The sequence below is a fragment of the Drosophila biarmipes genome, chromosome X, assembly GCF_025231255.1.
Source record: "Drosophila biarmipes strain raj3 chromosome X, RU_DBia_V1.1, whole genome shotgun sequence".
Lineage (NCBI taxonomy): Eukaryota > Metazoa > Arthropoda > Insecta > Diptera > Drosophilidae > Drosophila > Drosophila biarmipes.
Window position 1 is genome coordinate 16,652,633 of NC_066611.1, and position 26,828 is coordinate 16,679,460.

General features: G+C 46.5%; 9 protein-coding genes across 10 annotated transcripts; 3 read left to right on the plus strand and 6 right to left on the minus strand.

Moving 5' to 3' along the window:
* Nucleotides 1-204: 204 nt before the first annotated feature.
* On the minus strand, nucleotides 205-1,738 carry LOC108023800 (acetyl-CoA acetyltransferase, mitochondrial). The gene has a single exon (XM_017093441.3). The coding sequence runs from the start codon at nucleotides 1,605-1,607 to the stop codon at nucleotides 375-377; it is 1,233 nt and encodes a 410-aa protein (XP_016948930.1). The 5' UTR covers nucleotides 1,608-1,738; the 3' UTR covers nucleotides 205-374.
* Nucleotides 1,739-2,209: 471 nt separating this feature from the next.
* On the minus strand, nucleotides 2,210-4,868 carry LOC108023799 (serine/threonine-protein kinase Nek2). Its single transcript, XM_017093439.3, has one exon. It carries the CDS (start codon nucleotides 4,713-4,715, stop codon nucleotides 2,472-2,474), a length of 2,244 nt encoding a protein of 747 aa, XP_016948928.1. The 5' UTR covers nucleotides 4,716-4,868; the 3' UTR covers nucleotides 2,210-2,471.
* Nucleotides 4,869-6,611: 1,743 nt separating this feature from the next.
* On the minus strand, nucleotides 6,612-6,873 carry LOC108023789 (NADH dehydrogenase [ubiquinone] 1 beta subcomplex subunit 1). The gene has a single exon (XM_017093427.2). It carries the CDS (start codon nucleotides 6,871-6,873, stop codon nucleotides 6,703-6,705), a length of 171 nt encoding a protein of 56 aa, XP_016948916.1. The 3' UTR covers nucleotides 6,612-6,702.
* A 43-nt stretch (nucleotides 6,874-6,916) lies between these two features.
* Nucleotides 6,917-7,415, minus strand: LOC108023790 (uncharacterized). Of its 2 annotated transcripts, none has more exons than XM_017093428.2 (2): nucleotides 7,345-7,415; nucleotides 6,917-7,085 (listed from the first exon to the last, which is right to left on the minus strand). In XM_017093428.2, the coding sequence occupies exon 2, from the start codon at nucleotides 7,079-7,081 to the stop codon at nucleotides 6,917-6,919; it is 165 nt and encodes a 54-aa protein (XP_016948917.1). In that variant the 5' UTR covers nucleotides 7,082-7,085; nucleotides 7,345-7,415. The 2 variants fall into 2 exon arrangements, with proteins under 2 accessions (XP_016948917.1, XP_016948918.1); XM_017093429.2 differs by lacking the exon at nucleotides 7,345-7,415 and adding an exon at nucleotides 7,250-7,322.
* Nucleotides 7,416-7,656: 241 nt separating this feature from the next.
* On the plus strand, nucleotides 7,657-10,805 carry LOC108023793 (general vesicular transport factor p115). The gene has a single exon (XM_017093432.3). It carries the CDS (start codon nucleotides 7,759-7,761, stop codon nucleotides 10,270-10,272), a length of 2,514 nt encoding a protein of 837 aa, XP_016948921.1. The 5' UTR covers nucleotides 7,657-7,758; the 3' UTR covers nucleotides 10,273-10,805.
* Nucleotides 10,806-10,883: 78 nt separating this feature from the next.
* On the minus strand, nucleotides 10,884-13,011 carry LOC108023796 (40S ribosomal protein S6). Its single transcript, XM_017093436.2, has 3 exons — nucleotides 12,903-13,011; nucleotides 12,463-12,667; nucleotides 10,884-11,555 (listed from the first exon to the last, which is right to left on the minus strand). Exons 1-3 carry the CDS (start codon nucleotides 12,906-12,908, stop codon nucleotides 11,020-11,022), a joined length of 747 nt encoding a protein of 248 aa, XP_016948925.1. The 5' UTR covers nucleotides 12,909-13,011; the 3' UTR covers nucleotides 10,884-11,019.
* Nucleotides 13,012-14,124: 1,113 nt separating this feature from the next.
* LOC108023801 (bystin) lies at nucleotides 14,125-15,966 on the plus strand. The gene is made up of 5 exons (XM_017093442.3): nucleotides 14,125-14,369; nucleotides 14,433-14,550; nucleotides 14,669-15,461; nucleotides 15,521-15,640; nucleotides 15,695-15,966. Exons 1-5 carry the CDS (start codon nucleotides 14,241-14,243, stop codon nucleotides 15,843-15,845), a joined length of 1,311 nt encoding a protein of 436 aa, XP_016948931.1. The 5' UTR covers nucleotides 14,125-14,240; the 3' UTR covers nucleotides 15,846-15,966.
* Nucleotides 15,967-15,973: 7 nt separating this feature from the next.
* Nucleotides 15,974-21,987, minus strand: LOC108023798 (fibroblast growth factor receptor 3). Its single transcript, XM_050885743.1, has 7 exons — nucleotides 21,911-21,987; nucleotides 21,360-21,678; nucleotides 20,709-21,135; nucleotides 19,361-19,807; nucleotides 19,112-19,289; nucleotides 18,064-18,200; nucleotides 15,974-18,006 (listed from the first exon to the last, which is right to left on the minus strand). Exons 3-7 carry the CDS (start codon nucleotides 20,788-20,790, stop codon nucleotides 17,846-17,848), a joined length of 1,005 nt encoding a protein of 334 aa, XP_050741700.1. The 5' UTR covers nucleotides 20,791-21,135; nucleotides 21,360-21,678; nucleotides 21,911-21,987; the 3' UTR covers nucleotides 15,974-17,845.
* Nucleotides 21,988-22,945: 958 nt separating this feature from the next.
* LOC108023795 (very-long-chain 3-oxoacyl-CoA reductase) lies at nucleotides 22,946-26,290 on the plus strand. Its single transcript, XM_017093435.3, has 5 exons — nucleotides 22,946-23,472; nucleotides 24,166-24,212; nucleotides 25,153-25,228; nucleotides 25,292-25,632; nucleotides 25,695-26,290. Exons 1-5 carry the CDS (start codon nucleotides 23,307-23,309, stop codon nucleotides 26,028-26,030), a joined length of 966 nt encoding a protein of 321 aa, XP_016948924.1. The 5' UTR covers nucleotides 22,946-23,306; the 3' UTR covers nucleotides 26,031-26,290.
* The last annotated feature ends 538 nt before the right edge of the window (nucleotides 26,291-26,828 follow it).

Genomic DNA, 26,828 nt, shown 5'->3' on the forward strand with positions numbered 1-26,828 from the left:
AAAAGAAACCTATAATTATTAAGTTCAAAATAAGTAAATGTTTTATAAGTGAATTATCAGTGATAATTTATCACTAGATAACTGGTTCTATAAGCATTTTTAGTTTTTTATAAGTGTTTTTCAGATGGCAATAAAAAATCTGCTTAAATTATATTTACAAAAAATATGCCATTAATTTAACCATAAATAGTAAGTAAGTAAAAACACTTTCTATTTAATTATTTACTGTTTCATAATTTTATTATGCAAATCACAAGATTTCGATAAATGCGGCCAAGCGCAAAGGAGACACTTAACAATTTAAAAAAAAAAGAACATAGAGCTGTCCACGTAGTAAATGCATTTCTGGTTGAGGGCAGGGCCTCCAGGCGAGCTTACAGCTTCTCGAGGAGAATGGAGGAGGCTCCGCCGCCGCCATTGCAGATGGAGGCGCAGCCCAGTTCGCCCTTCTTCAGGCTGTGCGAGAGGTGGGCCACCAGGCGAGCGCCGGACATGCCAATGGGATGGCCAATGGACACGGCTCCGCCGTGCACATTCACCTTGGCAGGGTCCACGTCCAGTTTCTTGATATTGGCCAGCACCACCAGGGAGAAGGCCTCGTTGACCTCCCACATGGCCACGTCCTCCTTGCGCACGCCGGCGCGCTTCAGCAGCTTGGGAATGGCCAGGGCCGGGGCAATGGGGAAGTCAATGGGATCGGTCTCGGCATCCTGGAAGGCCACAATCCTGGCCAGCGGCTTGATGCCCGCCTTCTGGGCTGCCTCGGCGCTCATCAGCACCACAGCGGCACCGCCGTCATTCAAGGTGGACGCATTTCCGGCCGTCACAGTGCCATTCTCGCGCTGGAACACGGTGGCCAGCTGCCCGAACTTGTCGAAGTTCACCCGCTTGTACTCCTCGTCCTCGGCGATGACCACCTCCGGCTTCCTCTTCAGCTGGATCTTGACCGGGGCAATCTCGTCCTGGAACACCTTGTTGGCCCAAGCGGCCGCCGACCTCTTGTACGACTCGATGGCGAAGTCGTCCTGCTGCTGGCGCGTGATCTGCAGTTTCTTGGCCGTGTTCTCGGCACAGTTGCCCATGTGGAACTTGTTGTACACATCCCAGAGGCCATCGAAAACGATGCCATCGGTGAGATTGACGCCGCCGTAGGGCGTGCTGCCGCGCTTCAGGTAGAAGGGTACATTCGACATGGACTCCATGCCGCCGGCGACGACCACATCGGCATAGCCGAGCATCAGGGATTGGGCGCCCAGCATCACCGACTTCATGCCCGAGGAGCAGACCTTGTTCACCGTGGTGCAGCACACGTTGGTGGGCAGGCCGGCGAATATGGCCGCCTGCCGGGCGGGCGCTTGGCCCAGACCCGCCGACACCACATTGCCCATGATCACCTCCTGGACATCGGACTTTGAAATGCCCGCCTTCTCGATAGCCGCCTCGATAGCCCGGGCTCCCAATTGGGTGGCCGTCAGGGGGGCCAATTGGCTCTGGAAGCTGCCAATTGGTGTGCGGGCGGCGGAGACCACCACAACCTCGGCGATTTTGGAGCTGTAGGCGCGCTGGGCGCTCCAGCGACGCGTGGCCAGCAGCAGTCGGGCGGACATCTTGGAATTTAATTAAGTCTTTTGACTGGCGAGCAGCGAGCACACTAGGAAATAACAAGAATCTAATCAGAATCCAAGCAGAAATCACACCAGAACCTGTTGCTTGCGTAACAAATCGGTAATCGGCCTATCGATAGGCAACAGCTGGAGCGGCCACAGTGCTGCCAACTGATTAGATAACAAGGCTAGCTTTAGGCGGGAAATAGCTAAAAAGTTATTTTTATATTTATTATTTCAATTGAGTTTTCTTTATTAAAATTAAACCAATTTTAAGGAATATTATAGTATTTGTTTATTTAAAGACTTCAGCTTGAACTTTGAATCTTAAAAACAAACTTAGGTTCATCAAAAAGCTGGTTAAAAGCTAGATTGTATCTGAAAAAAGCCAAGTCTAGGCTTACTTTTTACACTATGCAGCACTTAAAATGCGTTAATTGAATTTAACGGCCAAACGTTTTAAATTTTAAGCTAGGATTTTAAATTTTTTAATGAGAACTATTATCTTAACGAAGATAGTTATATCCAAACACTTTTTTTCTCAATTTTTTTTTTCTTTAATTTTCTGAACTATTTTTTAATAAGTTATAATCCCAAAAATTATAATTATTATTACTTTTTATTTAATGCAAAAATCCTGCATAAACACATTTTATAACTAATACAAATTGCACAATAAATGGCAGCGAAAAAAGTTCAAAGCTTACTGCTAATAATACAATTGTAAAATATGGCAAAAAAAAGTTTGTGTATAAAAAAAGGAATATATATGTAAATTTCGGAACTTATTCCACATCACAACGCTCGTAGTTTCCATGGTTGCCATGGCTCCTGGACTCCACAACCCCTCAGATCCGTCTGCTCTGCTCAGATCACCATCTGGTCGCGCGTTGATAGCTTCTGGTGGCCACTGGCCACCACCAGAGATCGCCGCATGCGATTCCGCTGGAGCGTGGAGTTGCGCTCCCTCACCGATTGCCTCAGATGCTGGCGACGTGCTCCGCCGGGTCCGCATCCGCCTGCTCCGCCCACTCCTCCTCCGGCCTCCCTCTCCGCCGCGTTCATGGCCGCCAGCAGTTCGAAGGCCTGTTTCTTTTGCTCCTTGGTCCAGAGATTGGCCACCGGAGGAGCTGCTGCCGGCTGTTCCTGGGTGATTGGTGGCTTAAGAGCCAGCGGAGGTCGCTGTACCCGAGCTGAAGCAGCCTGTGTGGCCTGATTCACCGCTGGCAGGGACTTGGAGGTCGCCTTGGAACCGCGACTCAGGCCGAAGAGGGAGAGTATGGACTTCCGCCGGGTGGTGGAGGCCTGGCTGTCCCCGGAATCATTGCTGGACACGCTCATCTGCATGGGAACTGCCGCGGGCTGTGGGGGATTAAGGCCCTGATTGACCAGAGCCGGAGGCGGCATGTTCTCGATTCCGTAGGTGACAAACTTCTTGGGCGACTGGAAGGTGACCTTGCGCAGAGTGTTCAGGGATTTGGGAGCCGGCAGAGTGGCCAAATTGAGTTTGGCCACCGTCGGCGACGTTTCGTTGAGTTCGATGGTGCAGTAGGTGTCATCGTGTTGCGACTTCACAGGCTTCCTTGGCGGAATGGGCGGAGCAATGGGCTGTCTGCAGCTGCAGTTGGGCTTCTCCTGCTGGAGGAGCTTCTCCTGGAGCTGTCGCTCCAGCGCCTGGACCCGCTGCTCGGCGAGCTGCAGCTCCTGCTCCCGGGCCTGCAGCTCCTCCAGTTTTTGCTGCAGCAGGGATTCCTGGGCGCGAATGGCATGGAGGCGGGTCTTCAGCACCTCATCGAAGATGTTTTGGGTGAGGGCCCGCGGACTGCTAGTGGCCTCCCTAGGCTGTTCCTTCCTCAGCTGCTCCTGGTCCTGCTTCTGCTGCTCCTGCTCCTGCTGCCTCTTGCGTCGCCGTTCCTCCTCCAGCTCCACCTGCCTCTCCTCCGCTCGCTCCTCTCTCCTTATACTCTCGTATAGGGCGGGATCCGATAGCTGCAGCTTCTTGGAGGGAAAGATCTTTCGCTTGGCGGAATAGAAAAGCTCACTCCTCAGATCGGGGGTGAAAACACCAGTGACACTGAGCCTCCTCTGGCCATAGCCCTCGTTGAAGCTATATTGTGTGGTGAACAAAGTGCTGGATAGCTCAGGCGGCGCCTCCTCCCCCTCCTCCTCGTCCTCGAAGAGTCTGCCGCCCGTGGGCAACGTATAGAAATCCTCGCCTGCCTCAATCAAGCTAGGGAACTTGCCATCCAGCTCGCTGATATTACGCACCACCAGGGGATGCCGAATGATGACCTCGATGCCGGGACGTTGTTCGTGATCCACGGCCAGCATAAAGGCAATGATCTCCTGCAGATCGGCACTGTAAACCGCGGGGATGCGGCTGAACTCGCCCTGGGCGATCTTCTCGGACAGCTGGTCGAAGGCTCGTCCCCGGAACGGCGGTCGCAGGGCGCACATCTCGTAGACCAGGCAGCCCACGGCCCAGACATCGCTCTTCCGGTCGTACTTCCTGCCCCTTACCAGCTCCGGGCTCATGTAGTGCGGCGTGCCCACAAAGGAGGCGGCAAAGCTCTGATCCCGTCGCAGCATCCTGGCCAGACCGAAATCCCCCAGCTTGGCATTGCCAGCCGCGTCCAGGAAGATGTTGGCCGGCTTGATGTCGCGATGCAGGATGGTGCCGTTGGGGATCTTGTTGTGGCACACCTGCAGGGCACGGCAGAGCTGGAAGAGCACCCGCCAGATGTAGGGCTCCTCGAAGCGCTGCCTCTGGGCCCTGGCTCGCTGGACAATCTGGGCCAGATCGCCGCCGGCGCAGCACTCCATCACTATGTACACCGACTTGGCCTCCCGATTGACCAGGTGGTGGTAGTACTGCACAATATTCGGGTGCTGGAGCTGGCGCAGAACGCTGATCTCGGAGACCAGGGCCTCGCACTTGGCCTCGTCCAGCTCGTCGTAGTTCATGCCCTTCCAGGCGAACAGCTCGCCGGTGCTCTTGTCCCGCACCTTGTAGCAGGTGCCGAAGGACCCGTTGCCCATCACGGCCAGCACCTCGTAGTCCTGCAGGGTCTTCTGCGAAAAGTCCATGCCGGCAGATTCCTCACCGCTCATTTTTGCCAGAAACTCCTAACTTGTTCTTATTCCGCCGCTCGTCTTCGATCCGCTCGCTTCGAAATCCAAACTGAACTGAGACTGGTTTTTGGGATGCAGGATTTTCGACTCTTTCTGGAATTTCCATTTTCGGCTACCTGCAAAAAGTGGAGAGAGCAACAACAAGTGGGCGCGGGAGAGGGGCTGAGCACTTGTCGCTGGCTTGGCCAGCTAAATCTGGCTTGAGAAGCTAGAAGTTTTGGAAAAATTGTATTTTTTCTAAATAGTATGCTAGATGCACAAAAAATAGAAACACATAATTAATAGGAAGCCCAACCTTATATTGATAATATATTATTTACCTTTTAAAGATAAGTTACACAATAAAAATAATTATAAATACAAACCATAAAATACAAAAATATAGTTTTAGATTTATTTTCAAAGTTAGTAACGTAGTAAAGTTTCAATGAATAAAAACTGCTATTAAAATTTCGTGCAACTTAGAAGGCTACTCTGGATTACATTTTATTAGAGTCATTAAACCTGACCTTTACTCAAAATAACCTTGCCATGCTAATAAAATCCTTTCGCACCTGGTTGTTAATGCACATTCTAGCTACTTTTCCGCCAAGAGCCTCCAGCACTGTCCAGTTATGCCAGCACGTCCCTTCTCTCGTTTCCTTCCAGGAATGAAGATCACTCTGCCGCCCTCTCGCTCGCACCCGTAAGCCGGGGCAGGCACTTGCAAATCTCCTGCATCGCCCTGTCCCGCTCACGCTCTCCCCCGCTGTGAGAGAGTGCACTTGTGAGGCGAAGATCTGGAAAACACCCACCCCACCCCCTTCGAAACGATCCCACTGCGCCTGTGTACACACTGCTGACCATCGAGACAATGGGCCAGAGAACCCAATTCCAGCGATTCATCACGCTCGAATCCGAACTCGAGCCCAAATCCGATCCCGAATACGAAACCCCTAACCCTGCACGGGCCCATAAAAAGAAATTAGTTTTGTTGCACTGGCATTTCAATTTGCTGCCTTGTTTGGAAAGTGGAAATGTCCTCATCGTATTTCATAATCCATATCTGGAGGGGATGCTGTCTAACGGTTTCGCCTGGAAGCACTTGGGAACTCAAGCAGGGGCGTGCAAGGCAGCTATTTTTGGGGCAGCAATTGCCCAAAGGAATTATTTTAAAACCTTATTATGTCGTTAATTTGAAAGTAAGAAATATTACGATTTGGCCGCAAACTTTTAGAATGGGTTATGTAATACATATATTATTATCATAAATATTTGTTATAAAATATTTCTAATATCCACGAATCTTCATTATTAAAATATCAACGCTCTCAAAATAGGTACGACAAAAAAATGTTTCAGGCATAACAATCAATGTTATTGATAAGTAAAATTGGTTTTAAAAGGAGGTGTAATGATATATTTAACGAAAAATTGCGGATTTATACATTTTGAAATGTCCATTAAATATATATTTGAATACTTTTAAGCAACTGTCCCCGATTACTATAGAGTTTAACAAAAAAGGAATACTTTTGGGTAACCGCTACTGATTTGATTTATATGACAGATATGAGAAGAGCAACAATCTCGGGGTCTACGAATGCCCTCCACAGTATCCTAACTACGCCCCTGATCCGATCTTGGCTGAACTCACGTATCGTCCCTCTCGCTCGCTCCCGCCACGATGCCCAGGTAGAATCCCTCGAAAAACGAGTTATCTCCTTGGATTTTCATGGTTCTCGGCTTATCGTTAGACGTGCGTTGATGTTTTTATGGTTTTCCTGGGTAAAACAAACAATGCCACGCAATCCTTCACAAATAAATCACGTTCCTAACCGCAGATAGCCTCCTCCTCCTCCTCCGCAAGGCAGGTAAACAGACGACGACAGGCGATTTTCACATTTCTCCGGTTTATTGGTTAACAGTGAGTGGGGGGAAAAAATAGTATAATGGATAGCGATGCTGGGCGGGATCACAGCCAGGACTACCAGGACGGTGCCTTATCCGCGCTGCCGTCGGGGCGGCCGTACAGGGCGCTCTTGTCCCGGAACATGGTCATGCGCTCCGTCTCCTTCTTGTCCAGGAAGTGCCCGATGGCGAATCCCAGCAGGGGCAGTGCGCCCCACAGTGCTCGCTTGTCCAGTCCTAGGACCATGGTGTATCCGCTCTGTATTCAACGGGGGGCGGGGAGTGGATCTCTATCGCTGATTCCTTAGCTGGGCGCTGTGTGCCAACTGGAGCTGCTGGCGTTTCCACTCGCGGGTGTGCGACCAATCTGCGTATATCGAGCCGACTGCAACAGTGGGAAAGAATATCACTGCGCCGTACTTTCGAGCCAATTGCACCACAATCCCACTGCCCATAGGTCTGCAAGACAAGCACACGAGATGGGGATTTGTGAGACACAGATGGTAATGTGCGCTGGGGTTCTACTATGTTATGGTGAGACTTTTGCCGGATTACGTAATGAAAATGACTGATAACTCCCAAGCGGCGTGTTGGATCAGTGCGTTTCGCCGAACCCTGCCTACACTGAGTGTGCGCCAAGTCCTGAGTTACGTTTCGGGTTCGGTTTGCCTTGATTTTGGACTCCAATTTGCTAAATTAGTTTTGTTTTGCAACTTACTTATAGCATCGATAGCACCAGGGCTGTCGACTCGTTTAAGGTTCAATGAAATTGACAGCGGTGGCCAATCGGTTATCGGCGACAGGGATGCCACCTGGCTGAAAGTCATAAAGTCAGCTTGAAAATAGCTAGATTCTATGCTGGTATTATGTAAAAAATCTAATTTAAAACATATTAAAGAATTTAATTTAAGAATGTAACACAACTAAATTGATACATTTAACAACTTAAGTATAAAAATAACAGCCTAAGGCATAAAAGCTAAAGTAAGCCCGCTCAAACATTTAAATCCAAGGCGTCTATCGATAAGTGGGCATGCACTCATCGACCATCGGCCGCCCGTCAATTGTTTTCATAAATTGACGTGTCGTGTCAAATGCGAAAAAACCCAGAATAAACCGTAAACACACTCGCATGGAGTTCCTGAAGAGTGGCATCAAGACGGTGCTGGGCGGCACGGAGCCGGGCCAGCAGCCGAGTGCCGCCGAGACGGTGGAGAAGCTGGTGGACCGCGTCTACTCCTCGACGCTCCTGGAGGATCGCAGGGACGCTTGCCGTGCGCTGAAGGCCCTGTCCCGCAAGTACCGCATCGAGGTGGGCGCCCAGGGCATGCCGCCGCTGGTGCAGGTGCTCCAGAACGACGGTCAGGACGCGGAGATCATTAGCTATGCGCTGGACACCCTGTGCAACGTGGTAACCAGCGAGGAGTTCGACGAGGAGGCCGACAATCCCACGGTTTCGGTCAATGTGGGCGAGCAGTTCACGGAGATGTTCATCAAGACGCCGGAGCACGTCACCCTGGTGATGGGCTACCTGGACGAGTACGATTTCCGGGTGCGCCGCGCCGCCATCCAACTGATAACGTCCCTCATCTCGAACAAGACGCGGGAACTGCAGGATCTGGTCCTGGTCAGCCCCATGGGCGTGTCCAAGCTGATGGATCTGCTGACGGACAGTCGCGAGGTGATCCGCAACGATGTCCTGCTGCTGCTGATCGAACTGACCAAGGGCAACTCGAACATCCAGAAGATTGTGGCCTTTGAGAACGCCTTCGATCGCCTGTTCGAGATCGTCCGAGAGGAGGGCTGCTCCGATGGCGGGATCGTGGTGGAGGACTGCCTGATACTGCTACTGAATCTCCTCAAGAACAACTCCAGTAACCAGCAGTTCTTCAAGGAGGGCAGCTACATTCAGCGTTTGGCGCCAATGTTTGAGCTCTCCCAGGACACGGAGGAGACGGGCTGGTCGCCGCAGAAGGTCTCGAACTTCCACTGCCTGCTGCAGGTGGTCCGGGCCCTGGTCACTCCCAGTAACCAACAGCAGGTGGTGGCCGCCTGCCAGCGTGTCATGCAAAAGTCCCGGCTGCTCCATGCTCTCTGCGAGATTCTGATGAGTAGCGGCGTGCCGGCGGATATACTCACGGAGACGATCAATGCGGTGGCCGAAGTGGTGCGCGGCGATCGCGACAACCAGGACGAACTGGGAAGGGTGATGGCCCCGAGCAGTCCGCCCAGGCCGGCCATTGTGGTCCTGCTGATGTCCATGATTAACGAGAAACAGTTGCTCGCCCTGCGCTGCGCCGTTCTCTACTGCTTCGAATGCTTCCTTTACCGCAACGCCGATGGCCAGCGGGCCGTGGTGCAGACCCTGCTGCCCTCCAGTACCTCCGATGTGAGCGCCCTTTCGACGGGCCAACTTCTGTGCACCGGCCTCTTCTCCACAGACGCCCTGGCCAACTGGTTCTCCGCCGTGGCCCTGATGCACACGCTCGTGGAGAATGTGGCGCTCAAGGAGGAACTGCTGCGCGTTCTGCTGGCCACACCCGGTGGCCAAAGGCCCATCACGCTGCTCGAGCAGTGCACCAATCTCATGCAGCAGGAGCGCTACCGTCTGCAGAGCAAGGTGGGCCTGCTAATGCTCCTCAGCCTGTGGCTGGCCCACTGCCCGGGCGCGGTGAAGGCTCTGCTGGAGACGCAGGGCACCATGGCCTATCTGACGGCCCAACTGTGCTCCAACGAGCACGACGAGCGCGAGTTCCTCGTCCAGGGCATGTGCGCCTTCCTCATGGGCCTGTGCATCCAGTTCAATGACAACTCGCTGCCCGGCCAGAAGCGCGAGGACATCAGCCAGCTGATCATCAAGCGCATTGGCCAGGAGAGCTTCTGCAGCAAACTGGGCGAGGTGTCGCGCCACGAGGCCTACAGTCGGGCCTGCAAGCAGGCGCAGATCCGGGCCAAGTCCGCCGGAGAACTGCTGCTCGACTACGAGTACTGCAAGCTGTACAAGGGCCTGGAGGCTCTGATTGCCAAGCTGGTCAGCGGATTCGATGTGGACGGCATCGAGCTGACCGAACTCACGCTCAGCTCGGAGGCCTCGGCTCTGGTCTCCCAGTACAAGGGCATTATCCGCGGCATGGATGCCCAGATCCAGGCCCTGCAGCAATCCTCCAAGGAACTGGAGCAGGAGAATGCCGAGCTGAAGGAGAAGCTCGGGGAGGAGCAGTCGCTGAGGGCGCAGCTTTCGGACCAGAACACACTGCTCAAGGCCCAGCTGGGCGCCTCGGCGGGCCAGGTGCAGTCCACGCCGGGCTCGGAAAGCGCCGCGGTCAACGACGAGGAGCTGAACGCTGCCCGCTACCAAGCCAACATGTATTTCGCGGAGAACATCCGGCTGACCAAAGAGCTGGAGACGCTGCGTCAACAGTTCGCGGCCGAAAAACAGCGGGCGGAGGCGGCGCAGCAGTCCCTGGCGGCCACGCAAAAGGACCAGGAGGATCTGCTCGAACTGCTGGCCGACCAGGAGGCCAAGCTGACGCGCTACGAGGAGGCAGCCTCCACGACACCCTTCCCTTCAGCGGCCAACGAAGCGCCCAGCGGGCCGGCAGCCGAGGAGGAGAGTCCCAGCCCAAGTGGCACGGCCAGCAGATAAGGATCCTCACCAGGTTGCGCAGCTGACCACGTAGTACTGGAGGATACTGCTCGACTGCCCCCCAACCTTCTTATATACACACATTCTACTTGTTTTTATTTATATATATTTTACCTGCGTACAGAATATATGTCTAGATTGGAGTTTTTGAAACGAAATGCTGGTTGTTTTGGCGGGAAGCGCAGGAAAACGCAAGAGATAGCCACACATCCGCGCACGTTTTACGCTTCCATCTCTTTCCAATCCAATTCCACACTCTTTGTTTGCCCTGCCAATGGCCGACACCTTTTATAAGATAGTTTCCGTCTAAAAACAATAGTATATTATGCTTATGCTTAGAGTAATCCCTGGAAACTGCACCCAGCTTTTCACCATCTATTCTAATTTGCATGTTCCTTTTTTAGTAACTAAAAAAATAAATAATTATTAACCAGCTAAGAATGCCAAACCATGTTTCGAGTGAACTTTTGCCAGAAAAGTTGTATTTACCTGATGGAAAATCAAATAAATAAATGAAAGCCATATAAACTGAAGCTCAGAGTCAGTTTTTCCCTTGGGAACTCCAAGGATCCATTACATACTAGCTTTACACTCCACACAAACACACTGCCTTGTGTACCATTTTTTCACATTTATTTAACATAAATGGTTACAAAGTATCATTTTTCCCGCCCGCAGATCGCTTTAGCCCCGATCCGCGTTCGGTTTCTGCTTAAACGAAGAATGTGGGTTCCGTGGCGGCGGCATTTACTTTTTGTCGCTCGAGATGGAGCTCTTGGACTCGCGGATGGAGGCGGAGCGGCGGCGCTTGGCCTCCTCGCGCTTGGCCTTGGACTCCTTCTTGCGCTGCACCAGCAGCTTGGCGTAGTCGGCGGCAGCCTCCTTGGAGGCGGTCTGGCGCTTCTTCTTCAGCGCGATGCGACGGTGCTTGCGCTGCAGCACAACGGGGGTGATCAGGCGCTGGATCTTGGGGGCCTTGGAGGTGGCCTTCTTGTTGTCCTTGGCGGGCAGGGGGCGGCGCACCACACAGCGACGCACATCATCCTCCTTGCTCAGGTTGAACAGCTTGCGGATCTTGCTGGCACGCTTGGGTCCCAGGCGACGGGGGATGCTGGTGTCGGTGAGGCCGGGGATGTCCTGCTCGCCCTTCTTCAGCACAACCAGAGCCAGCACGGACATGTTGGCGTCCACGATGCAGCCGCGCACGGACTTGCGCTTGCGCTCGCCAGTGCGGCGTGGGCGGTAGCACGAGTGTCCCTTCTTCAGGAGCAGACGCACACGACCTGTTTGGGGAAGGTGGATTCGTTTATTAGCGGCTTTTCTTGCAGAGATTTGGTGGATGTGGCCAGTGATTGGAGCTCAGCCAGGTGGGACATTGAATGGCTCGGCTTATGAGAACCAGCAGCTTTGCTTTCAAGTCAAATGCTTCCGAATAAGCTCAATCTTTCCCTATATCTGTATACTTTTACCTAGGTTATGTGGAAATATACGGAATTCTGAAGGAACTAAGCCCTACTAACCCATTTTCCCCTCGATATAAGGTTGGTATATCATCTATAAAGAGTTTCTAAGCTAAAATCAAGGATGAATCACGAAATATGCACAAACTTGGAAAAGATAAAACCTAGGTTATGTTAGGGAACCCTTTTTATAACTAGATAAAGCCAAATCTGAATCTATGATACTTGTCTACTGGTTAAACGTGGTTTATGTTAGGGAACACTTCCTATGGAGAGATAATGCTAAATATTTAGAGCTAACGCTGGGGTTATGTTGGGGAGCCCTTCTTATAGACAGATGATGCTGAATCCCTAGACCTAATGCTGGGAAATGATATTTACCTAGGTTATGTTAGGGAACGCTTCTTATGGAGAGATAAAGCTCAAGATCTTTTGCTTGGGATATCATGCTAATCTTCGGGTCAAACGTAGGTTATGTTGGGGAACCCCTTTTATAGATAGAAGAGGCTCAATCTCAAGATCCTAGGCCAAGATATGATATGTATCACTGACCCCTAGATAGGTTATGTTAATAAACAATTGAAGATTACTATTGGATGCAACCACAGACCCCTAACACTTAGGGGAACCTGATAGTAAGACCCCTGGCTGCCAGGGCTCCCAGCTAGCTGTGCCGGCATCCCAGCCCCAGCCCAGATGCCTCCAATCACGGCCAATGCCCCGAACTCACCGTGGGTCAGGACACCCTGCTTCATGGGGAAGCCCTGCTTGTCGTTGCCGCCGGCGATGCGCAGCTGGTAGCCCTTCCACTCGTCTCCGAGGATGTCGGCCTCCACGACTTGGCCCATACGCTTCTCGTAGAAGACACGCAGCTTGTGCTCGTCGACCACCTCGAACAGCTTTTGGCATCCCGTCGCGGGATAGGAAACGTTGAGCTGCAACACACAACAAAAAACAAGGCACACACAATGTAGATGCTGTCGTACACAGGGAATATAGAGTCCGAGGCGGGTCGGCTGAAATATCATCTACTCGTTTAAACGCAATCACTGGTTATTTTCGCTCGCAATCGATTCGAACACCGCGCCAGTGCTTGCGCCTAGTCGCTTTCGCCATATTTCCCATGGGCCGCCGGTTGAACACGGTTAAATTCACAAATTTTCAGCACACCTTCATATTGTCGGTCTGTTTGCACGCAACGCAGAAAAAAAAAGAATCGGCCGAGGTCTGTTGGCTGCTAGCGCAGGGTTGGAAAAGACCGATAGGAGGAAGTAGCGATGGCAAGTGGAGCGGTTGCAGCGTCACCTATCGATATTTCCCGATCCCGGCGATATTTGTTTACTTTTTTTTGCGAATTTTTCTCGCCCTTAAATAATTGCAATTTGTTAAGGTATTATTTTAAATGCTCCTAGAAATCTATTTGGAAAGTATCCAAAAATAACTAGATATCTTTCACTGTCCCTTTGAATCTTTTCAATCGTTATATCAAAACAACAAATATTGTATAAGCCCATTCCTTATAATTAAATATAATGTTTTTTTACGAAATGAAATATATCTTAGTGAGCTTGTCTAAGAGTTTTAAGTAGTCTGAAAAATATATATCCATCTAAAATGTATTCCAAATATTTTTAGCCGAATATTAAAAAGTGATGTTGTATTGTTCATTTGAAGCTTGCAATCTTCTAATAAAATCTATATTTGAAAAAAAACCAAATATTTTATAAGCCCATTCTATATAATCAAAAAAAAAAGATTCATTTTCCAAATAAAAAATATAATGGTGGTCTTGGTGGTAAAAAATATAATGAGTCAAAAATATAAATAAACAAAAAAGCCTAACAAAATGAAAACACCACTTAATGATGTCATATAGCAAATGGTAAAACGTTATAAGCTTTTTATTCAATTTTGATTTTAAAAAATAAAATAAAAGTTATTGTCAAAATGGTTAATGTGATGATTTTATGGCAAATGGTACAACGTTACAAGCCTTATGTTCAATTATGATTTTAAAAATTAAAATAAAAGTTATTGAAATTAGTTATAAATAAGTTTCACAACCAAATTAAAAGCAATAGTTTTTTTTTTTAATTTGGTAAAAAGGTACTTAAATAAAGATTTGTTTTTCGTGTATAATTGATTTATTTAATTCTCAACTTTGGTGGTAGAGATAAAGAAACATTTATTTCTTAAAAAGCTTTATTTTAAAAATTATGGTATGTATGGTTTCCAAGAAGTAGGTAATACGTTATCACTAATCTTGAAAAAATATTTATTTTTGTAAAGTCACTTCGCAATATCAGTATCGCTTGTGCACCATCCCTGGTTAAATGAACCTATCGAATGGCAGCCCTTGAGTAGCGCTGCCGGATAGGTGAAAAATGTGTTTTGTTTTTCGAGTCTGGAGGCCAGCTGGCAACGCCCCCTGCTTTGTTGCAACACGTGTAGTGATTAGAATTCCTTGATTTTGTTACTACGATTGAGATATAAGGATATCCCGGCAGCATGGGCAAGCCAAAGAAGGCCAATGTGGCGACCATCAAGAATGTGAACCTGGAGAAGCAGATCACGGAGGGCAAGGTGGCCAAGAACAAGACCAAGGATAAGGTCAAGCTGCGGGCCGAGGAATCGGCGGTAAGAGATGGAGTTTTAGTCAAATTTCGAAATAAAACTATATTTGTAAACATCTCTTCGCAGAACATCGATGCCAGGAGCAGCCAGAAGATCCTGGCCGCGGCCAAGCTGCAGCAGCTGGAGCTGGACGAGGAGAACTTTCCCAGCTTGGTGACCGTCAAGAAAGTCAACTTCAGTTTGAGTAAGTGCTCCAAGTATCATGTTTCCAAGCTAGATATAGGATCAAATCTTTCGATTTTGATAAAATACCTTTCTAAGGAATCGCCACTAACTCTACAGCACGTATTTCTTTTCCCCAGACGACGGCCATGCCAAGGAGGACGACGAAGTCAATGAGACCGACTTCATGGCCGACCTGGACATGGACGAAGACGATGTGGCCGCCTTCGAGCGCTTCCAGCAGCCGGCGCAGGAGGGCAAGCGCACGCTGCACCTCTCCAAGATGATCATGCAGAAGATCCAGGAGAAGGAGGCCGACATACACACCAAGATCTCCGACGAGGGCTCGCTGAAGATCGAGGAGATCGATCCCAAGGTGAAGGAGATGTACGAGGGTGTGCGCGATGTGCTCAAGCGCTATCGCAGTGGCAAGATACCGAAGGCCTTCAAGATCATACCCAAGTTGCGCAACTGGGAGCAGATCCTGTTCATCACGGAGCCGCACAATTGGAGCGCAGCCGCCATGTTCCAGGGCACCCGGATCTTCTGCTCGGTGCTGTCGCAAGCGATGGCCCAGAGGTTCTACAACCTGGTGCTGCTGCCACGTGTTCGCGACGATCTCTGCGAGTACAAGAAGCTGAATATGCATCTGTACAATGCCCTGAAGCGGGCTCTCTTCAAGCCGGCTGCCTTTATGAAGGGCATCATCCTGCCGCTGCTCGAGGGCGGCGATTGTACGCTGCGCGAGGCCATCATCTTTGGCAGCGTGGTGGCCCGCAGCTCCATACCCGTCCTGCACTCCTCCGCCTGTCTGCTGAAGATCTGCGAGATGGCCTACTCGGGCGCCAACTCTATTTTCATACGCTACTTCCTGGACAAGCGCTACGCTCTACCCTATCGCGTCGTGGATGCCGCCGTCTTTCACTTTCTCAGGTGGGTTATCCAGTGTCTATATGGGTTTACCAAATTACTTTAACCTTGTTTTCTTTTAGATTCGAGAACGACAAGCGGGAGCTGCCAGTGCTATGGCACCAGAGCCTGCTCACCTTTGCGCAGCGCTACAAGAACGACATATCCTCCGAGCAGCGGGATGCCCTGCTCCAGCTGCTCAAGTAAGCCAATTGAAACCCGCTGAGAACCCAAGGTTACAACTATTTGTTTTGCAGGAAGAAGAGCCACTTCAAGATCACGCCCGATGTGCGGAGGGAACTGCAGGCGGCCAGCTGTCGCGATGTGGAGATGATGGAGACGGACAATGGCCTGGCTGGGCAGCCGGCCAGGATGTACACAGACGCCGATGTGGAGTACGAAGGCTGAGGCACCCAGAACCTAGGTTTAAGCTAAGATGATATTGTTTTACTATTTAATACCGCGAGCAGCAGTCGCGGTTAGTCTTTATATATGTAAATATATACCTACATATGCAGTAAAAATGAAAGGCAGCCTTAATCTTTTGAATGTTTTAATAGAAAAAACAAATGTGTGTGTGTTTTTATACAATTTTGCATTAGTTTTTAGTTACTTATTTTTGGTTTTTCGTTTTCTGTTTCTTGTTCGACAATGACGGCATCTTTGGGGCCGTCGCAGTCGCTTCGGCTATTGACCAGAGGACGCCCGCGTTGCACATTATGTATGCATGTGGTTTCATAATCTCAATTTTAAATGTAGTAATTATTAAATATAATTCTGTAACCAAAATCTTTCTAAAAGTTTCGTTTCGTCACTTTCATTAGTCTCTAAGTATTGTTTCGTTATCTCACTCCAACATTTTTGTTTTGTTTGGTTTGGTTTGGTTTCTCACTTGTGTTATTTAAGGACCATACTCCAAGGACCGATTTGGGTCGGGATCAATTTGAATAATGTACAATAACTACACTGGACCATTTGAAATTAGTTTACCCAAGTACTTAGGCCTCGAGCCCTATAAATATTTCTGTTTCTCATATCTTTTTTTTCGTTTTTCCTTTGTGTATTCCAAGCTGAGCTTTGAGTTCAAAATACAATTTGTAAAGAGAGTGTGTATATTAACCGATCTTGAAAGCAATATGAATTGGGAAAGCCGTCGGTGAGTGGGTATATTTGGGCAAGCGAAAGCCAAAGACAAGATTGAGATACTCGCATGTGGGGGTGCAGTGGGCACTGGCTAAAATCGGGAAATGAAAGTGGAAACGTTTTCTTTGCTTCTTCTTCTTGACGGTCGATCGTTTTTTACTTGCTCTAATTGAATTAGTGGTTAGTGTTTCGTTTTGTTTTTCACTTTGGGACCCTTTTTCAATCAAACAATCAAGTATTACCCATTGGTCCGAGTTGTGTTGTGCCTTCGACGCCAAAAATATGCAAATATACTATTAATTTCGTCTGCCTCGCATGGTCATTGGTTCCGCAACCGAATTAACAACAATTAAACGATATGTATCCATTTTGAATGGCACAGTTTTGTTAACGTTAAACATTTCCTAAGTGGTTTCTCTGCTACGGTTCTACATTTTTTGGGTTTTCGCATAAATCATAAACTAACCGAGGCAAAAACTAACTTCTCACGCATTCATAATGTTTGGAATTATCAGATAATTTAACAACCTCTTAAGTGTTTTCCCAAACTCTCCAGTTATCGAGGGACTCGAAGGACAAAGAACCGAATCAAGGATGAAGCTACGATTTCGATCGGTATTGATTAGTATTACGTTTAGAATGATCCCAACTGATATGCTGTTTGATTTCAAGAAGCTACAACCATTTTTTCACTAACAAGGCCTTGGATCGGAGGTGTATTCCATATGTATATACGGGGACACGGGATACACACGAGCGTTGTGGGGACTGTGAGAGACGACCTTTGGAAGGCGATTCGAGCGAGAAACAATTGGGCTTACAGATCTATGTGTTTCCATGGTAACAAAGAGCCAAATGGGTAGGTTAGATGCGACAATGGGCATGTGTATAAGGTCAATATGCTAGCCAACATAAACACGGCCGTTTGGGGTAGTACAATTCAATTCAATTCGATTCAATTCGATTCAATTCGATTCGATTCGATTATGATAATAATGTTATGTTCTAGCGCTAAAAATCAATTTCTCATCTAGATTCCGCGTACGCCCTTAATAGTACGAGATTTTCTCTTGATCTTTCGATTTCCGGTTTTTAAATACACTTGACTTAAGCTTAGTACTCGGTTTATGCTATGTATCGTATGTTAAACAACCCATGATTAGAGTAAAAGTCGAAAATGCAATCCTGGACAAGATTCTTTTTGGTGTATGCATTTCCCCGCGCCACAATCTGGGGCTCTACGCTCCCCGCTCTCCGCCGCGCCGTCATCGCCCCAGTCCCCAGCCCAGGCCCCATTCCCGCCGCATTCCGGCGACGGAGAGGGACCCGGAGACGCACACGTACACTAGAAATAACACAACCATTGTGGAGGCGCTGGCTCTCAGGTGGCTTCCGTCCGCATGCTGCATGGCCGCGGGCTCCTCACCTGGAATTACCGAGGAACCTTTGATGAGGCCTGACACCCCGGGAGATACCCACTCACCGTTCAGCACATGGACCATCACCGTCTCCGTGATCTCGTTGCCCAGCATGCAGGTGTAGTTGCCGGTGTCCTGGCGATTGGCGTTGGCGATGTACAGGCGACTCAGAGCTCGACCCGGCACCATGTCCGTCTTGACACTGCCAGTGAGAATAGGGATAGTATTTATAAAGATTTTGTATACCTATTTAATGATCAATTAACTAAACTGCCCTTTATAGGGATTTTTGTAAACTTGTTATGATAGTCAATAAACTTAATCCAAAACCAGTCGAATGTTGGCTATTCTGTAGGTAGTACTATCATATCATATCATATTGTATTTCATATCGCAAGCCTTATCTAAGTTAACCAGTTATGGGAATCAATCATGGAAACTTTGAACCTCAAAGCTAGAAAAATATAAGTTTGTCCGTATACCATATACGGACATGCGGACAAACGGACATCATATCATATTTTATGGTAAGCCTTATCTTATGAAGTTATTATGGTCTCAGTCAAAAACTAGGGAACTTATAAATGTATAAATCTACACCTAAAAAAACCATCTTCAATACCAATATTTTAACTCTTTTTAAAAATATTTTTTACAATGATTAACCTCAAAAAATGAATAGTGTTTATATTTTAAAATTTTCTCACTTTGTTCAAATATAAAGTATTTAAATAGTTAACATTTCGTTTAAACACAACTCAATTTTTCTCTATTTAAACCTAAATCGGGTTTCAATACTAAATATTGTTGTCAATAAACTAAGAGATTAAGAGATTAATTAAGAGATAAACGATAACCCCCAGAATATTTTTAACAAAAATTTAAATAATTTTAAAATATTTTAAAATAAATATAATAATTGATAAATGTGTTGAATAGAAGTCATAACCTTAGGATTACTCCCTATAAAAACTCTTTATATATTTATGGAACTTCAATCCAATATCATATCAAGTACTCAAAACGGATTTGACTTAACTTCCTATAGATATGATCTATATATATTTGCAGGGACCTTAAATCCCTATATATTTGTTACATTGTATAGCCCACCTGATGCCACCGCGACTGGTGTCGTAGTTGAGCAGCCGCAGGCCGTGCCGCCAAGTGATGTAGGAGGAGGGATGCGGAATCTTGGTAATGACGCACTGCAGCTCGATGGTGCTGCCAGCCTTGTAGTACTTCTCCGGCGTGGCCGAGCCCCGCTCGTCGAGGATCTCCACGTGAGGAACTGGCCGTAGAAGAGAAGAAGAGTCAGCGTGGATGGGCAACTTGGCCACTGGCAACCCATCGTGTGCTCACCAATTATCGTAAGGTAGACGAGCAGGACAAGCGGCGGGTGCGAGGACACCTGGCACTCGTAGGGGCCCTCGTCCCGCTCGTTGGCGAACTGGATGAGCAGCTTCCAGTCGTTGGGCTCCTCGAACTCCAGCGAGTAGCGCGAGTCGCCGCTATACGTGTGCTGGCCAAAGGTGATCAGGGTGAGGTCGTCGCCGCGCCGCCGCATCCAGGAGACCGTCTTGCCCTGCAGATCGTTCACCCGGCAGTGCAGGTAGACGCTCGACGAGAGCTGGGTGCTGATGTTCAGGGTCGTGAACGGATCGGCGAAGAAGGGGAACGGCTCGTGGGTGGTCGTCTCGGTGACCTCCAGCTCCTCATCCTCGGGCGTGTCGGTGAACGGCGACGAGAACTCCTGCCAGAAGTTCTTGGGGAACGTGTCGAAGGGATCGCCAGCTCGCGGTCGCTTTACTATTGGAAAAATAATATTATATTGGTAATTAGGGATTTTTAGAGCTGAAGAATTTATATGATTTTAGTATTTTAGTTTAAGAAAATTGTAAAAAAAAATTCAGAAAATGATTTTAGTTTTGGAAAATTAAAAAAAATCGTAGAAAATGATTTTAGACTTTAGGTTTAGAATGAATTTAGAATTTGAATTTAAATATGATTAAAATAATCCTTAAATGTCAAAAAAAAGAAGTTATGGAAAATAATATTATTATTAATAATATTAAATAAAAAAAATTGTTTTTTTTATTTACAACAAAGTTTTTTCTATTATTTATGCAAACAAAGAATTGGGATTACTTCAATATTACACATCTTAAATATTAAGGAATTTTTCTTCTCAATATTCAGATCAAGTTTGTGTTTAGTTACACAAAATAATTATTTTTCAGTTGCTTTTTATCACAGAATATTATAAATATAATATTTTCAGATCAAATCAGCATTAATTAATAATGTTTGTTAAATATTAAGCCATTTCGTTCTCAATATTCAGATCAAGATTATTGAAAGTACACAAAATAATTCTTTTTGATTTACTTTATATCATAAGATATTAACCTATCATAATTTGAAATCAAAGTAGCACACATAAATATTTTTTGTTAATTATTAAGTGATTCTCTTCTCAATATTCAGAAAAACATTGTATTAAAGTTACACAAATTAGATAGTATACCCATAATATTTTCAGATCAAATTAGCATAAGTAAATATTTTTTCTCTGCCCAATCCGAAGAGTAAACACAAATAGTTGAGCTCTTGCTGAAATTCGCCAAGTTTGAGTTGGGTAAAAGTTTTCTGATGTGATTAGGGTTAGCCAGGGAGGAGGAAGAGGGAGCTGCAGTTTGAGAACACTCACATGTGGTCGACGTGGAGCCCGAGCCGATGTGATGGAGTGAGGAGTATATAATGGCCAGTATCCAGAACAGCCTCGATCTCATCACTGCAGCAGAGGAGTATCTTCATAGGCCGAGACGATACGATGCGGGGGCACAGACGCGGGACACGGATGCGGATGCGGGTGCGGGTGCGAGATGAGGCATCCACTGGCGCCACTCACCGCAGGATATGCGCCTGTAATCTGTTCTATATCGATCCAAAGCCAGCTGCATCAGCGTCCCACTGCATTGCCAGCGGAGGCCACGGATTTCACTTCGCCTATGGACTGGCCTGCGCCCGTAGACTGGGCATATTGCACTCAAGGATCTGGATGCCAACGAGTCCTAGCTCGAGTATTCTTCTTTGACACTTTGCAGCGCGCGGCTGTTGGCTGCGGGGGGCGGGGGCTGAGGAGTGTGTCGGAAAATTGGAAAATCGGAAAAGCGTTTATTAACCAGCTCGTGTTGCGTGTGTATTTATCCTTTTGCAACTGCTGCTTGGATGGCCAATAAGCGGGAATGTAGGTCAGGGCAGGCTCTGCGCATGGCCAGCATCCACATCCCTAGACGACGAGGACGAGCCGAAACGAAGTCCGGTCCCGAGCCCCGAAATAAATAGGAAACGCACTCACCACCTCAGCTCAAACAATAAAGAAGTCCTTGTTTTCCTCCTAAAAATACGGGTTTACATCTGCCCAAAGATGAGTTTCGCTTGCATTGGAGTCCAGAAAAAGCTCTTTTCAGTTCGGCGGTTGGTTCGGATATATATTTGCAGGGTTTTTAATATATAAATACGTGTTGCCGGGCCGTAGACGTTGTTGTTCCCTCACCCACAATTGCTGCGGCACTGAATTCGCTCCGAAAGTCCAGCATCTCTCTCGGCAACTTCGGCATCTAGAGATTTGCACCCACTGAACAGGGTCCCACAAATCTGTTGGCTTTTTAATTTTACTTAGACAAGGTCTAAATACATTACTAAAACCCATATAACAATTCTTTATGCATAAATTGTAAAAATACAGCCCTCTACATTTTTTGTTCTTCAAAAAATAAGCTTAAAATTCAAAAACCGATAGAAAATCGATATTTATCGATAGGCAAAGGACTATCCTCGCACAGGGTGGTCTCTGTTACCATCCCGCTTTGTCACTGAAGTACCGTTAACCTAACAGCCGTTACTCACTTTATCTGGAATTTAAATGACTAATTGTCCAGCTACTAAACACATACAAATGCAGTTCAAATTGAATTGTTTATCGCACTTATTTATGCTTCCTGCGCATGTGCAGTAAAGCCGTAAACTAATTCGGTGGTTGCCACAGCTTTGTGTGTATGGGTGAGAACATAGAACTTACACTGGCGGGGAGTAATATGTGCATAACCTATTTATTGCGCGAGATCTTTAGTCTACAGCTTTTTAAAATAATTCGACTAAATTTAGCTTGAAGAGTTGGAAATTTAAATTAAAATATGGTAATCTTTATTTAAACATTATTTAGTCAATTAGAATTTGATAAATTATTAATTTAACATGGTATGTCAATTATTTTTTCATATTAGTACGTAAGAATAATGTATTAGTTACATTTGAGTGTTGATGAAGTATTTATGTAAGGAAAATCAATAAATTTATAATACAATTTCTTTACTATATTGGTTTATAAATAAACATAGACATGAAAGACCGCAGAGATAAAAGCAATAACCAAAATATTTTAAAATATATTTAAAACTGACTTAAATAAATAAGTTATTAATTTAAATTGATATATATTAATTATTTGTCAAGAGTCATGTATAAGTTATGTTTACGTATTGAAGAAGTACATAAGTTCATTTTTTCAAAGGGAAAATTAATGAATTTATAATCTTATTTTACAATCTTGGCCTTGTTAACAGAGTTGTCGGCGTGGAGCTTCGATGACATAATTTCTAGTGTTATTTCAGGAAAGTTTTTCCGATAGAATTCTAATTTATACGATTCTAGAAACCGTAAATCCTGAACCCTATTTTTTTCGATGTTTTTTTCATCCCCAAAATCTGCAAATCAATGCTGAACATAACGGTACTCAGTGTCATTGCTTTTGACGGGCAGTGTTCGCAGCCGCCCTTATCTTCGGCTCTTGGTGGTGTGTGTGCCCGCGATACGAAATGACATAAGTGGGCACACACACACCCCTGGGGGGGGGCACATGGACACGGAAAAGAACCGTTCATTCGCATTTTCGCCGCCGACAGTTGACATTCTCAATCGCTCTTTCCATTTGTTTTCATTCTCCCCTTCCACCTTCTGTTTCACCTTTCGAGAAAAACGCATTTTGAATATTAAATCAGGCGAATACCAAGCCGAGAAATCGAAAATCACTGCTGATTGCGAAGGGTGTGTGTGCTCGTGGTGTGGAACTACTGCGACGGAGGGCAGCGCAGTCGGCGGCGGCGAAAAGCAGCGGCGTCAGCACTTCCATTTCGGCACTGCAGCTCGAAAACCGGAGAATCAGAAACCAATCAGCCGGCAGAGGCTATAGCCGTCGTCCGATCCCGAGTCGCGTGGTATAATCCGAGGAAATAGTGCCCCTGACATGGAGGAGAACAACTCCCGCGTGCTGAGCCTGCTGGGCGGTCTGGCCATTGGCATCGTGGGCTTCCAGGTCTTCCGGAAGGTCCTGCCCTGGATCTACGCCAATGTCGTGGGCCCCAAGGTCTTCGGCTCCTCCGTGGACCTCTCCAAGATGGGCGAGTGGGCAGGTGAGTCGGTTGCCACGAGGAAAAGCGCCGGAAAGGAGTGGTAAACGAGGGCCATTCGAGTGCACAGTGAAAAAAAGGGTACTGCTTTCCAAAGTTCACTTAAAATCTATGTCTTACATGGTTAGGAATAATTCCATGATATGATATCCATGTTTTTCAAGGTTACAAAATAATTCCATATATATGGTCTTTGTTATAAATATTATTTAATAATTTAAATCTTTAAAAAATGAATATTTAAAAATTCAATGCATTTTACTCTGAAGAGAATAAAAATGATTATTTTCGAGATATTTTTGAAATGTTTTTGAGATATTTCAAATTTTGGATATGTTATTTAATGTTTGAATGCTATATTTTCGAGGTACAAAATGCAAATTAAAAAAAAAAATGAAATCTTAAAAAATTCTCAAAGCACATTTCTCTAAAAAAGTAAAAATGATATTTTTAATATATTTTTGAAATATTTTTGACCTATATTAAATGTGTTTAATGTTTGAATGCTATATTTTCCAATTCTAAAACCTGGTTTTATATCACATACCCTTTATAAATATATCTTTGAATTATAAGAAATATTTATAAAATTCCATTGGATCAGCTTTTTGCACTGTGATCGATAAGAACGCTCCCCGCGCCCCACCAGTCCACTGATAACCCGTAGAACCCTTGGCTAACTCGTACTATTTGCAGTTGTCACCGGCTCGACCGATGGAATTGGCAAGGCCTACGCCAAGGAGGTATGTAACCGACATCGCGGTGACCCAATCTTGGCCAGCAAGCGCCCGCTAATGACTATTGCCAACGGGAGGCGGGTCAAGTGCTACAAAAAATCCAATAATGAGCAATTAGTAATTACTAATTACCGAATCGAGAGTCGCCCACGATGACTTGGACATTGGCTCTGCGGTCGCCGATGCATTAGCCAAGTGAATCTGCACTTTGAAATCGATCCCCAGTCTCCAGTTCAGTCGCAAACATTCCCTAATAGTGTTTGCTCGGCTGAAAATTACTGCACTTACAGCCCTCGCACCTCTACTTTTTGTTATTTATTTTTACAAAGTGCAGTCGCAGTGCTTTTTTTTTTGGAAAACAGGCGGTTCCCGGCTTTATTTTGCAATGCCCACTTGGAGCAATCGAAGCTAGAACCCATAGGGAACACGTGTTGCCCGAGTGGCTATTTACTATACCTATGTGCAGGGCCCCGCCCGAAGCTTCTGCCAAATTAGCATTCGACGTGCGTCGAGCGCACAGAAAGTGGTTCAATGTCCACTCCAAATTCCCATTTATTCAGGTATTTCTTTTACTTCGCACTGAAAACACTTCCTGTTCTTCACCTCATCGGGTTATTAGAATTCAGAGACCATACTCTTAATAACTTTTGCTTTTTGTCACGAATAAGCCAAATTCTGGGCTAGTTTTTTGAGTTCTAAAAACAAAAATGAGGTTTCCAAAAGTCGGTAAATATAATCAGGCAGTTTTGTAATAACATTTAGATCTCCTTAGAACATATTATGTGATACCTTTCGGAACTCAGCTACACATCCGCCTCTTCTTTGTATATTCAAGGAGCTTAGGAGTAATATTTGTTGAAATTAATATAAAATTTCTACTGAAAATGCGTTAGATCATAAGAAACTATTTGGAAAATCTCAATAATATTCACAAACCCCATTTCAGCTGGCTCGCAGGGGCCTGAAACTGGTGCTGATCAGCAGATCCCTGGAAAAACTAAACGTGGTGGCCAAGGAGATAGGTGAGTCGCCTGCCCAAAGGCAGTTAACGACCGAATGTGACCATAAAACCTGCATACTTTCAGGGGACAAGTACGGCGTGGAGGTGCGCGTCATCGATGTGGACTTCACCGGCGGCGCCGAGATCTACGACAAGATACGCGAGAAGACCACTGGCCTGAACGTCGGCGTGCTGGTCAACAACGTGGGCATCAGCTACAGCCATCCCGAGTACTTCCTGGACTGCTACAAGGCGGATCCCAAGTTCCTTCGCAACATTGTGGCCGCCAACATACACTCGGTGACGCACATGACGGCCCTCTTCCTGCCCGGCATGATCGCCCAGCGTCGTGGAGTGATCATCAACCTGTCGTCCACCGCCGGAGTCATTCCCAATCCCCTGCTGAGCGTGTACAGCTCCACTAAGGTGAGATTAAGGCTTCCTCATATGGAAATTCATATGGAACTTATTAAGTTTGATTTCGGCAGGCCTTTGTGAACAAGTTCAGCGACGATCTGCAGACGGAGTACAAGGAGCACGGCATCCTCATCCAGAGCGTCCAGCCGGGCTTCGTGGCCACCAACATGTCCAAGATCCGCAAGGCCAGCGTGTTCGCTCCCTCGCCGGAGACCTATGTGCGCTCGGCGCTGTCCACCCTGGGCATTGCCACCCAGACGGCGGGCTACCTGCCACACGCCCTGCTCCAGTTGGTCATCCACTTCACGGAGGCCGTGTTCGGCGAGCAGTTCGCCCGCAGCGTGGTCCTCAAGAACATCCTGGGCACCCGCAAGCGGGCCCTGCGCCGCCTGGCCAAGGAGCAGTAGGAGGGGATGGAGCATTTACTGGGAGTCGGTTGGGGTGGAGCGCCAGTTGGGTTGTGGGGCAAATCCGGCTAGTCATGTAGCTTACGAAATCACCGCGCGTCATTCGAATCAGCAAACAGCAAGCTTGAGATACCAAAAATGTTTCCCAAATAAACTAAGACTAGTTAGTTTTTGTCACTGAGTAGCGTTGGGGGAGATTCGCAAACAGCCATGTCATGTAAACAATAAAGCCATGTGTGCACACACAAAGTCACTGGATATATGTCTAGTTTCTAATGACAAACAATGATTTTTATTTACAGCCCTGCAGGGCTCTAAGTTTTTATAAATGCCTTTGTCTTACATTTTTAAGGCAGGGTTCATATTTTTATTTATTACTTTTTTTTGGGTTCTCTTTGGGGTTGGTAATCTGCGCATCGAGATGTTTTATTTTTCTTTGATTGCAATTTTAAAAATAAATATTTGCTTTATTAGCAACTGAATTGTAACAATTTTATTTGTAAGATCAAAATTTTTTAAGTTATATTATTTTTTTCCGTCCTATAACATCAGTGTTCCTTCTTATGTTTGACAAAAAGTGTGCCTTGGTTTGAAATTGAAATACTCCTTAATATTGTATATATTTTGTTCTTTCCTAAATGTTTTGTTTATTTATTTTCCTTTCTAACGATTTTTTGTAATATACATGTGTTTTATTTTTTTTTTAAATTTTAATTTGTAGTTTGTTATATACTTCCAATACGATTTCTTTTTTGTTTGTTAGTTTCCATTTGTTCTTTTTTATTTTTTAGTTTTACA